Source organism: Physella acuta, unplaced genomic scaffold, assembly GCF_028476545.2.
Source record: "Physella acuta isolate Inbredline_101_S28 unplaced genomic scaffold, ASM2847654v3 ptg001504l, whole genome shotgun sequence".
NCBI classification, from domain to species: domain Eukaryota; kingdom Metazoa; phylum Mollusca; class Gastropoda; family Physidae; genus Physella; species Physella acuta.
Genome location: NW_026733019.1, coordinates 165,691 through 178,697, shown reverse-complemented (window position 1 = coordinate 178,697; position 13,007 = coordinate 165,691). Strand labels below are relative to the sequence as shown.

The 13,007-nt window shown below is 49.5% G+C and overlaps 1 protein-coding gene across 1 annotated transcript in view; it reads left to right on the top strand.

Annotated features, from left to right (window-relative positions):
- Positions 1 to 12: 12 nt before the first annotated feature.
- LOC131928451 (vacuolar protein sorting-associated protein 16 homolog) overlaps positions 13 to 13,007 on the top strand; it is a 40,777-nt gene continuing 27,782 nt past the window's right edge. The window contains exons 1-6 of the mRNA XM_059284507.1: positions 13 to 107; positions 1,763 to 1,851; positions 2,558 to 2,658; positions 2,952 to 3,080; positions 3,374 to 3,518; positions 4,681 to 4,799. Coding sequence (XP_059140490.1) covers positions 64 to 107; positions 1,763 to 1,851; positions 2,558 to 2,658; positions 2,952 to 3,080; positions 3,374 to 3,518; positions 4,681 to 4,799 — 627 coding nt within the window. The 5' untranslated portion in view covers positions 13 to 63. The remainder of the gene's footprint in view (positions 108 to 1,762; positions 1,852 to 2,557; positions 2,659 to 2,951; positions 3,081 to 3,373; positions 3,519 to 4,680; positions 4,800 to 13,007) is intronic.

The window sequence follows — 13,007 nt, the reverse complement described above, 5'->3', positions numbered from 1 at the left end:
TTTTCGTCAAGGGCAGTAACCAAAATATATAAATTATAAACAGATCAATATCTTCAAGTGAAAATGGCTACTGCAGACTGGAATCCGCTTGGAGAAGTCTATTATAGGTTACCGTCTTATTATGAAACATTAAATGAGATTTCTAAAAATAGTCGTAATTTAAGTGAGAATAAAACAATCACAGCTTGATGCTTATATTTTTCTTAAATTACCTACTGGACAAATAAAAAAAAAAGATTGAACAAGGAGCCGCCCACTTTTAATTTTTTTAGGCCTACTTGAACTTTTATTTTAATATTTTTTTAACAATAGCATTGCATTATGATCATTAGTATCCATTAGGGCTCATTAGGCCTATTAAATATAAATAGATCTAGATCTATCTATATTAACAAAGTTAAAAAAAAATTCTCTACCTCTAGAAGCTAGATCTAAATCTAGATTCTAGAAGATTAAGAGATCTAGCCTCTATCTATATTCTATACTATACTCTATACTATACTTGAATTTAGTAGGCTTAATCAGTGGCGTAGCGAGGTCGGGTGTCACCCGGTGTGGCACTTAATGGTGTCACCCCCCAGAGGCATAGCGACCCTTTCCGGGGACAAACTTTCAAATTTTCGTTATGCACCCTCCTCTCAAAGTCAAACTTTTGATTTGCACCCCCTCCCCCTCAATCTTTTTCGAATTGAACCCCACCCCCTCAAGTTTTTCTCTATATATTTTGCTATTTTTTGCCTTGGTGTCACCCCCTAAATGGTGTCACCTGGTGCGGTCAACACCCCCCGCCCCCCCCCCCCCCGCTATGCCTCTGGGCTTAATAAAAATGATAATTACTATTTGGCTAAATTTTAAAATAAAGGTAGGCCTAGGCCTACTTAACTAATAATTAATAACTAATATCAATATGTTACTAGATCTACTTTTACTAGAGAGACTCTATGGATGGAGTATGGACTGTGAGAGTATTGTAGTGTTGTGACTAGAGTCTAGATTAGATTAAGTAAGAGACCGTAGTGTCTACTCTAAGGCAGCCAGAGTCTCAGTCTGACTGTGATGAGACTGTAGTAGTACTAGATCTAGTAGAGTGTTTGATATGATAAGTGTAGGTGTAGGACTAGAAAAAATCTAATAAAATCTAGGTCTAAATATAAAAAAAAAAAACAACTACTAGATTCTAAACTTGAGATCTTACGTTAGAATCTAAAGCTAGATCTATGGTATTCTGTATTTTAGTGTCTATTAGGTTTATTTATTTATAGTATAGGGTAGTGCATATTTCTGTGATAGAGTCATTGGTAGATAAAATAAGCAACCTGCTTATTTTTGCCAATGGGCTTTCAAGGAAATAAACACTGACTTACATCCTCTTATGGTAGATACATATTTCCTTAATTCAGTTTGAATTCTGTATAGCTCTCATACACTCCATAATGCTCTGGATAGCTGTCATATGCTCCATAATGCACTGGATAGCTGTCATACGCTCCATAATGCACTGGGATATCTGTCATACGTTCCATAATGCAGCCATGCCAACACTCCATACTAACCCCAAAATATAGATTTGTATAAAATCACCCAAACTTCCTTATAAATTGATGTTATACATTGATCACAATTAACTGAAATAAGCATGTTGTTTACTTTGTCTAAGTTGACCAAACTAAACATTTCCAGTTTTTTGGCCTAACTAGACATATATGTTTAAATAATTATAGCCATGTATAACATAATATAAAGATATATTTTTAATTTTCAGAAAATGTGAAATGTATGTGATGGATTGGAGTGGTCTGGTGGATCTGACAAAACACACAGTGGCTGCTTCAACATATGGGGGTCCTATAGGTGGGTTGTTCCTATCAAAATATGGGGGTCCTATAGGTGGGTTGTTCCTATCAACATATGGGGGTCCTATCAACATATGGGGGTCCTATAGGTGGGTTGTTCCTATCAACATATGGGGGGGGGGGGTTCTATAGGTGGGTTGTTCCTATCAACATATGGGGGTCATATGGATGGGTTGTTCCTATCAACATATGGGGGGGGGGGTTCTATAGGTGGGTTGTTCCTATCAACATATGGGGGGGGGGTTCTATAGGTGGGTTGTTCCTATCAACATATGGGGGGGGGGGGGGTTCTATAGGTGGGTTGTTCCTATCAACATATGGGGGGGGGGGTTCTATAGGTGGGTTGTTCCTATCAACATATGGGGGGGGGGGTTCTATAGGTGGGTTGTTCCTATCAGATCTTTAAATTAAAGTAACTCCACTCTAGCACATCTAACTCAAATTTGTTGCAATCAGTTTCTTTTGTCTCAAATTTGTTGCAATCAGTTTCTTTTGTCTCAAATTTGTTGCAATCAGTTTCTTTTGTCTTGAAATCCATGAATTAAAAATAGTTTATCAATATGTAATATATAAATATGTGTGTATGTATAAGCTGGTGCCATGTCATACAGAAAGACATATGTAATGGCTGATGCTGTTTGTTATTGTATCAGTGCCGTACATTTTAAAGTCACCCAGTATGTGAAACAGCCTGACATTTTCAGCACTACTGAAGGATGACAGTAAAACTAGCAGAGTTGTGACGTCAGTCAAGCCTGTCATCTCTGTATACACAGCCTCAGGGAAAATACTGAGTCAGCTCAGGGTAAACCTCTCATCTGTCTTTATGTTTCTCTTTATGTAAGTGGCTCTTTATGTTTCTCTTTATGTAAGTGGCTCTTTATGTTCGTCTTTTCCAGTGTGTGACAATTGTTGTATTCCTGTGTGTGATGAGTGTTGTATTTCCAGTGTGTGATGAGTGTTGTATATCCTGTGTGTGATGAGTGTTGAATTTCCAGTGTGTGGCAATTGTTGTATTTCCAGTGTGTGACGAATGTTGTATTTCCTGTGTGTGACAAATGTTGTATATCCTGTGTGTGACGAGTGTTGTATTTCCAGTGGAACAGTGGCAACATCGTGGCCATGGGATGGTCCAGCACGGATGACCTGCTCTGTGTCCAGGAGGATGGGGTCGTCCTGGTCTACGACATGTTCCTTGTCTTCAAGCGCACTTTCAGCATGGGTCAGGTGGGTTATTGGGTCAGGTGGGTTACTGGGTCAGGTGGGTCACTGGGTCAGGTGGGTTATTGGGTCAGGTGGTTTATTGGGTCAGGTAGGTCACCGGGTCAGGTGGGTTATTGGGTCAGGTGGTTTATTGGGTCAGGTAGGTCACTGGGTCAGGTGGGTTATTGGGTCAGGTGGGTTATTGGGTCAGGTGGGTTATTGGGTTAGGTGGGTCACTGGGTCAGGTGGGTTGCATACAACTTTTTACTTAATTCCTGTATTGTGACTTTTGATATTTGTATTTTCCTTACCCCCAGGAAGCAAAAGATGTTAAAATCTTATTTGCTAAAATTTTCCCAACATTCCAAGGCACTGGTATAGCTGTGATGACTACGTCCTTCAGAATTTTCATGATCAGTAGCATTGACAACCCAAGGATAGTACGTCTTGCTGAGGTACCTGGTGAGTCCATTAGCTACCTGTCAGTGTAGCTGTAGCCACCTGTAGTTGACAGGGTAGCCTGTAGCCACCTGTCAATGTAGCCTTTAGCCACCTGTAGTTGACAGGGTAGCCTGCAGCCGCTTGTAGTTGACAGAGTAGCCTGTAGCCACCTGACAGGGTAGCCTGTAGCCACCTGACAGGGTAGCCTGTAGCCACCTGACAGGGTAGCCTGTAGCCACCTGACAGGGTAGCCTGTAGCTACCTGACAGGGTAGCCTGTAGCTACCTGTAGTTGACAGGGTAGCCTGTAGCTACCTGACAGGGTAGCCTGTAGCCACCTGTCAATGTAGCCTTTAGCCACCTGTAGTTGACAGGGTAGCCTGTAGCCACCTGACAGTGTAGCCTGTAGCCACCTGATAGGGTAGCCTGTAGTTGACAGGGTAGCCTGTAGCTACCTGTAGTTGACAGGGTAGCCTGTAGCTACCTGACAGGGTAGCCTGTAGCTACCTGTAGTTGACAGGGTAGCCTGTAGCTACCTGACAGGGTAGCCTGTAGCTACCTGTAGTTGACAGGAAATCCTGTAGCCACCTGACAGTGTAGCCTGTAGCCACCTGATAGGGTAGCCTGTAGTTGACAGGGTAGCCTGTAGCTACCTGACAGGGTAGCCTGTAGCTACCTGTAGTTGACAGGAAATCCTGTAGCTACATGTCAGTGTAGCCTGTAGCCACCTGTAGTTGACAGGGTAGCCTGCAGCCGCTTGTAGTTGACAGAGTAGCCTGTAGCCACCTGACAGGGTAGCCTGTAGCCACCTGTCAATGTAGCCTTTAGCCACCTGTAGTTGACAGGGTAGCCTGTAGCCACCTGACAGTGTAGCCTGTAGCCACCTGATAGGGTAGCCTGTAGTTGACAGGGTAGCCTGTAGCCACCTGACAGGGTAGCCTGTAGTTGACAGGGTAGCCTGTAGCTACCTGACAGGGTAGCCTGTAGCTACCTGACAGGGTAGCCTGTAGCCACCTGTAGTTGACAGGGTAGCCTGTAGCTACCTGATAGGGTAGCCTGTAATCACCTGTAGTTGACAGGGTAGCCTGTAGCTACCTGACAGGGTAGCCTGTAATCACCTGTAGTTGACAGGGTAGCCTATAGCCACTGATGTTGCTAACATTGAGCACTTGATTGTTTTGAAGGACTTAACGAGGCCCCCACCTGTTGGACCATGGTTGTAGCTGACCGTCTGGTGCGTGCGCTTGTGGCCAAGGGAGAAGATCTGTTCCTGGTGGATCAGGGGGGACAATTCCAGCAACAGGTGGGTCTAATGACTGGTGGATCAGGGGGGACAATTCCAGCAACAGGTGGGTCTAATGATTGGTGGATCAGGGGGGACAATTCCAGCATCAGGTGGGTCTAATGATTGTTCCTGGTGGATCAGGGGGGACAATTCCAGCAACAGGTGGGTCTAATGACTGGTGGATCAGGGGGGACAATTCCAGCAACAGGTGGGTCTAATGATTGTTCCTGGTGGATCAGGGGGGACAATTCCAGCATCAGGTGGGTCTAATGATTGTTCCTGGTGGATCAGGGGGGACAATTCCAGCAACAGGTGGGTCTAATGACTGGTGGATCAGGGGGGACAATTCCAGCAACAGGTGGGTCTAATCATTGGTGGATCAGGGGGGACAATTCCAGCAACAGGTGGGTCTAATCATTGGTGGATCAGGGGGGACAATTCCAGCAACAGGTGGGTCTAATGACTGGTGGATCAGGGGGGACAATTCCAGCAACAGGTGGGTCTAATCATTGGTGGATCAGGGGGGACAATTCCAGCAACAGGTGGGTCTAATGACTGGTGGATCAGGGGGGACAATTCCAGCAACAGGTGGGTCTAATGATTGTTGGATCAGGGGGGGACAATTCCAGCAACAGGTGGGTCTAATGACTGGTGGATCAGGGGGGACAATTCCAGCAACAGGTGGGTCTAATGACTGGTGGATCAGGGGGGACAATTCCAGCAACAGGTGGGTCTAATGACTGGTGGATCAGGGGGGACAATTCCAGCAACAGGTGGGTCTAATGATTGGTGGATCAGGGGGGACAATTCCAGCAACAGGTGGGTCTAATGATTGTTCCTGGTGGATCAGGGGGGACAATTCCAGCAACAGGTGGGTCTAATGACTGGTGGATCAGGGGGGACAATTCCAGCAACAGGTGGGTCTAATGACTGGTGGATCAGGGGGGACAATTCCAGCAACAGGTGGGTCTAATGACTGGTGGATCAGGGGGGACAATTCCAGCAACAGGTGGGTCTAATGATTGTTCCTGGTGGATCAGGGGGGACAATTCCAGCAACAGGTGGGTCTAATGATTGGTGGATCAGGGGGGACAATTCCAGCAACAGGTGGGTCTAATGATTGTTCCTGGTGGATCAGGGGGGACAATTCCAGCAACAGGTGGGTCTAATGACTGGTGGATCAGGGGGGACAATTCCAGCAACAGGTGGGTCTAATGACTGGTGGATCAGGGGGGACAATTCCAGCAACAGGTGGGTCTAATGACTGGTGGATCAGGGGGGACAATTCCAGCAACAGGTGGGTCTAATGACTGGTGGATCAGGGGGGACAATTCCAGCATCAGGTGGGTCTATTGACTGGTGGATCAGGGGGGACAATTCCAGCAACAGGTGGGTCTAATGATTGTTCCTGGTGGATCAGGGGGGACAATTCCAGCAACAGGTGGGTCTAATGATTGTTCCTGGTGGATCAGGGGGGACAATTCCAGCAACAGGTGGGTCTAATGATTGGTGGATCAGGGGGGACAATTCCAGCAACAGGTGGGTCTAATGACTGGTGGATCAGGGGGGACAATTCCAGCAACAGGTGGGTCTAATGACTGGTGGATCAGGGGGGACAATTCCAGCAACAGGTGGGTCTAATGACTGTTCCTGGTGGATCAGGGGGGACAATTCCAGCAACAGGTGGGTCTAATGACTGTTCCTGGTGGATCAGGGGGGACAATTCCAGCAACAGGTGGGTCTAATGACTGTTCCTGGTGGATCAGGGGGGACAATTCCAGCAACAGGTGGGTCTAATGACTGTTCCTGGTGGATCAGGGGGGACAATTCCAGCAACAGGTGGGTCTAATGACTGGTGGATCAGGGGGGACAATTCCAGCAACAGGTGGGTCTAATGACTGGTGGATCAGGGGGGACAATTCCAGCAACAGGTGGGTCTAATGATTGTTCCTGGTGGATCAGGGGGGACAATTCCAGCAACAGGTGGGTCTAATGACTGGTGGATCAGGGGGGACAATTCCAGCATCAGGTGGGTCTAATGACTGGTGGATCAGGGGGGACAATTCCAGCATCAGGTGGGTCTAATGATTGTTCCTGGTGGATCAGGGGGGACAATTCCAGCAACAGGTGGGTCTAATGACTGGTGGATCAGGGGGGACAATTCCAGCAACAGGTGGGTCTAATGACTGGTGGATCAGGGGGGACAATTCCAGCATCAGGTGGGTCTAATGATTGTTCCTGGTGGATCAGGGGGGACAATTCCAGCAACAGGTGGGTCTAATGACTGGTGGATCAGGGGGGACAATTCCAGCAACAGGTGGGTCTAATGATTGTTCCTGGTGGATCAGGGGGGACAATTCCAGCAACAGGTGGGTCTAATGATTGTTCCTGGTGGATCAGGGGGGACAATTCCAGCAACAGGTGGGTCTAATGATTGTTCCTGGTGGATCAGGGGGGACAATTCCAGCAACAGGTGGGTCTAATGATTGTTCCTGGTGGATCAGGGGGGACAATTCCAGCAACAGGTGGGTCTAATGATTGTTCCTGGTGGATCAGGGGGGACAATTCCAGCAACAGGTGGGTCTAATGATTGGTGGATCAGGGGGGACAATTCCAGCAACAGGTGGGTCTATTGACTGGTGGATCAGGGGGGACAATTCCAGCAACAGGTGGGTCTAATGACTGGTGGATCAGGGGGGACAATTCCAGCAACAGGTGGGTCTATTGACTGGTGGATCAGGGGGGACAATTCCAGCAACAGGTGGGTCTAATGATTGTTCCTGGTGGATCAGGGGGGACAATTCCAGCAACAGGTGGGTCTAATGATTGTTCCTGGTGGATCAGGGGGGACAATTCCAGCAACAGGTGGGTCTAATGATTGTTCCTGGTGGATCAGGGGGGACAATTCCAGCAACAGGTGGGTCTAATGACTGGTGGATCAGGGGGGACAATTCCAGCAACAGGTGGGTCTAATGACTGGTGGATCAGGGGGGACAATTCCAGCAACAGGTGGGTCTAATGATTGGTGGATCAGGGGGGACAATTCCAGCAACAGGTGGGTCTAATGACTGGTGGATCAGGGGGGACAATTCCAGCAACAGGTGGGTCTAATGATTGTTCCTGGTGGATCAGGGGGGACAATTCCAGCATCAGGTGGGTCTAATGATTGTTCCTGGTGGATCAGGGGGGACAATTCCAGCAACAGGTGGGTCTAATGACTGGTGGATCAGGGGGGACAATTCCAGCAACAGGTGGGTCTAATGATTGTTCCTGGTGGATCAGGGGGGACAATTCCAGCAACAGGTGGGTCTAATGATTGTTCCTGGTGGATCAGGGGGGACAATTCCAGCAACAGGTGGGTCTAATGATTGTTCCTGGTGGATCAGGGGGGACAATTCCAGCAACAGGTGGGTCTAATGATTGTTCCTGGTGGATCAGGGGGGACAATTCCAGCATCAGGTGGGTCTAATGATTGTTCCTGGTGGATCAGGGGGGGACAATTCCAGCAACAGGTGGGTCTAATGACTGGTGGATCAGGGGGGACAATTCCAGCAACAGGTGGGTCTAATGATTGTTCCTGGTGGATCAGGGGGGACAATTCCAGCAACAGGTGGGTCTATTGACTGGTGGATCAGGGGGGACAATTCCAGCAACAGGTGGGTCTAATGATTGTTCCTGGTGGATCAGGGGGGACAATTCCAGCAACAGGTGGGTCTAATGATTGTTCCTGGTGGATCAGGGGGGACAATTCCAGCAACAGGTGGGTCTAATGATTGTTCCTGGTGGATCAGGGGGGACAATTCCAGCAACAGGTGGGTCTAATGACTGGTGGATCAGGGGGGACAATTCCAGCAACAGGTGGGTCTAATGACTGGTGGATCAGGGGGGACAATTCCAGCATCAGGTGGGTCTAATGACTGGTGGATCAGGGGGGACAATTCCAGCATCAGGTGGGTCTAATGATTGTTCCTGGTGGATCAGGGGGGACAATTCCAGCAACAGGTGGGTCTAATGACTGGTGGATCAGGGGGGACAATTCCAGCATCAGGTGGGTCTAATGACTGGTGGATCAGGGGGGACAATTCCAGCATCAGGTGGGTCTAATGATTGTTCCTGGTGGATCAGGGGGGACAATTCCAGCAACAGGTGGGTCTAATGACTGGTGGATCAGGGGGGACAATTCCAGCAACAGGTGGGTCTAATGATTGTTCCTGGTGGATCAGGGGGGACAATTCCAGCAACAGGTGGGTCTAATGACTGGTGGATCAGGGGGGACAATTCCAGCAACAGGTGGGTCTATTGACTGGTGGATCAGGGGGGACAATTCCAGCATCAGGTGGGTCTAATGACTGGTGGATCAGGGGGGACAATTCCAGCATCAGGTGGGTCTAATGATTGTTCCTGGTGGATCAGGGGGGACAATTCCAGCAACAGGTGGGTCTAATGACTGGTGGATCAGGGGGGGACAATTCCAGCATCAGGTGGGTCTAATGACTGGTGGATCAGGGGGGACAATTCCAGCATCAGGTGGGTCTAATGATTGTTCCTGGTGGATCAGGGGGGACAATTCCAGCAACAGGTGGGTCTAATGACTGTTCCTGGTGGATCAGGGGGGACAATTCCAGCAACAGGTGGGTCTAATGACTGGTGGATCAGGGGGGACAATTCCAGCAACAGGTGGGTCTAATGACTGGTGGATCAGGGGGGACAATTCCAGCAACAGGTGGGTCTAATGATTGTTCCTGGTGGATCAGGGGGGACAATTCCAGCAACAGGTGGGTCTAATGATTGTTCCTGGTGGATCAGGGGGGACAATTCCAGCAACAGGTGGGTCTAATGACTGGTGGATCAGGGGGGACAATTCCAGCAACAGGTGGGTCTAATGACTGGTGGATCAGGGGGGACAATTCCAGCAACAGGTGGGTCTAATGATTGGTGGATCAGGGGGGACAATTCCAGCAACAGGTGGGTCTAATCATTGTTCCTGGTGGATCAGGGGGGACAATTCCAGCGACAGGTGGGTCTATTGACTGGTGGATCAGGGGGGACAATTCCAGCAACAGGTGGGTCTAATGATTGTTCCTGGTGGATCAGGGGGGACAATTCCAGCAACAGGTGGGTCTAATGATTGTTCCTGGTGGATCAGGGGGGACAATTCCAGCAACAGGTGGGTCTAATGACTGGTGGATCAGGGGGGACAATTCCAGCAACAGGTGGGTCTAATGATTGTTCCTGGTGGATCAGGGGGGACAATTCCAGCAACAGGTGGGTCTAATGACTGGTGGATCAGGGGGGACAATTCCAGCAACAGGTGGGTCTAATGATTGGTGGATCAGGGGGGACAATTCCAGCAACAGGTGGGTCTAATCATTGTTCCTGGTGGATCAGGGGGACAATTCCAGCGACAGGTGGGTCTATTGACTGGTGGATCAGGGGGGACAATTCCAGCATCAGGTGGGTCTAATGACTGGTGGATCAGGGGGGACAATTCCAGCAACAGGTGGGTCTAATGACTGGTGGATCAGGGGGGACAATTCCAGCAACAGGTGGGTCTAATGATTGTTGGATCAGGGGGGGACAATTCCAGCGACAGGTGGGTCTAATGACTGTTCCTGGTGGATCAGGGGGGACAATTCCAGCAACAGGTGGGTCTAATGACTGTTCCTGGTGGATCAGGGGGGACAATTCCAGCGACAGGTGGGTCTATTGACTGGTGGATCAGGGGGGACAATTCCAGCATCAGGTGGGTCTAATGATTGTTCCTGGTGGATCAGGGGGGACAATTCCAGCAACAGGTGGGTCTATTGACTGGTGGATCAGGGGGGACAATTCCAGCATCAGGTGGGTCTAATGATTGTTCCTGGTGGATCAGGGGGGACAATTCCAGCAACAGGTGGGTCTAATGACTGGTGGATCAGGGGGGACAATTCCAGCAACAGGTGGGTCTAATGATTGTTCCTGGTGGATCAGGGGGGACAATTCCAGCAACAGGTGGGTCTAATGACTGGTGGATCAGGGGGGACAATTCCAGCATCAGGTGGGTCTAATGATTGTTCCTGGTGGATCAGGGGGGACAATTCCAGCAACAGGTGGGTCTAATGATTGTTCCTGGTGGATCAGGGGGGACAATTCCAGCAACAGGTGGGTCTAATGACTGGTGGATCAGGGGGGACAATTCCAGCATCAGGTGGGTCTAATGATTGTTCCTGGTGGATCAGGGGGGACAATTCCAGCAACAGGTGGGTCTAATGATTGTTCCTGGTGGATCAGGGGGGACAATTCCAGCAACAGGTGGGTCTAATGACTGGTGGATCAGGGGGGACAATTCCAGCATCAGGTGGGTCTAATGATTGTTCCTGGTGGATCAGGGGGGACAATTCCAGCAACAGGTGGGTCTAATGATTGTTCCTGGTGGATCAGGGGGGACAATTCCAGCATCAGGTGGGTCTAATGATTGTTCCTGGTGGATCAGGGGGGACAATTCCAGCATCAGGTGGGTCTAATGATTGGTGGATCAGGGGGGACAATTCCAGCAACAGGTGGGTCTAATGATTGTTCCTGGTGGATCAGGGGGGACAATTCCAGCATCAGGTGGGTCTAATGACTGGTGGATCAGGGGGGACAATTCCAGCAACAGGTGGGTCTAATGACTGGTGGATCAGGGGGGACAATTCCAGCAACAGGTGGGTCTAATGATTGTTCCTGGTGGATCAGGGGGGACAATTCCAGCAACAGGTGGGTCTAATGACTGGTGGATCAGGGGGGACAATTCCAGCATCAGGTGGGTCTAATGATTGTTCCTGGTGGATCAGGGGGGACAATTCCAGCAACAGGTGGGTCTAATGATTGGTGGATCAGGGGGGACAATTCCAGCAACAGGTGGGTCTAATGATTGGTGGATCAGGGGGGACAATTCCAGCAACAGGTGGGTCTAATGATTGGTGGATCAGGGGGGACAATTCCAGCAACAGGTGGGTCTAATGATTGGTGGATCAGGGGGGACAATTCCAGCAACAGGTGGGTCTAATGACTGGTGGATCAGGGGGGACAATTCCAGCAACAGGTGGGTCTAATGATTGGTGGATCAGGGGGGACAATTCCAGCAACAGGTGGGTCTAATGACTGGTGGATCAGGGGGGACAATTCCAGCAACAGGTGGGTCTAATGACTGGTGGATCAGGGGGGACAATTCCAGCAACAGGTGGGTCTAATGATTGGTGGATCAGGGGGGACAATTCCAGCAACAGGTGGGTCTAATGACTGGTGGATCAGGGGGGACAATTCCAGCAACAGGTGGGTCTAATGACTGGTGGATCAGGGGGGACAATTCCAGCAACAGGTGGGTCTAATGACTGGTGGATCAGGGGGGACAATTCCAGCAACAGGTGGGTCTAATCATTGTTCCTGGTGGATCAGGGGGGACAATTCCAGCGACAGGTGGGTCTATTGACTGGTGGATCAGGGGGGACAATTCCAGCAACAGGTGGGTCTAATGATTGTTCCTGGTGGATCAGGGGGGACAATTCCAGCAACAGGTGGGTCTAATGACTGGTGGATCAGGGGGGGACAATTCCAGCAACAGGTGGGTCTATTGACTGGTGGATCAGGGGGGACAATTCCAGCATCAGGTGGGTCTAATGATTGTTCCTGGTGGATCAGGGGGGACAATTCCAGCATCAGGTGGGTCTATTGACTGGTGGATCAGGGGGGACAATTCCAGCAACAGGTGGGTCTATTGACTGGTGGATCAGGGGGGACAATTCCAGCAACAGGTGGGTCTAATGATTGTTCCTGGTGGATCAGGGGGGACAATTCCAGCAACAGGTGGGTCTATTGACTGGTGGATCAGGGGGGACAATTCCAGCAACAGGTGGGTCTAATGATTGTTCCTGGTGGATCAGGGGGGACAATTCCAGCAACAGGTGGGTCTATTGACTGGTGGATCAGGGGGGACAATTCCAGCAACAGGTGGGTCTAATGACTGGTGGATCAGGGGGGACAATTCCAGCAACAGGTGGGTCTAATGACTGGTGGATCAGGGGGGACAATTCCAGCAACAGGTGGGTCTAATGACTGGTGGATCAGGGGGGACAATTCCAGCAACAGGTGGGTCTAATGATTGGTGGATCAGGGGGGACAATTCCAGCAACAGGTGGGTCTAATGATTGTTCCTGGTGGATCAGGGGGGACAATTCCAGCAACAGGTGGGTCTAATGATTGGTGGAT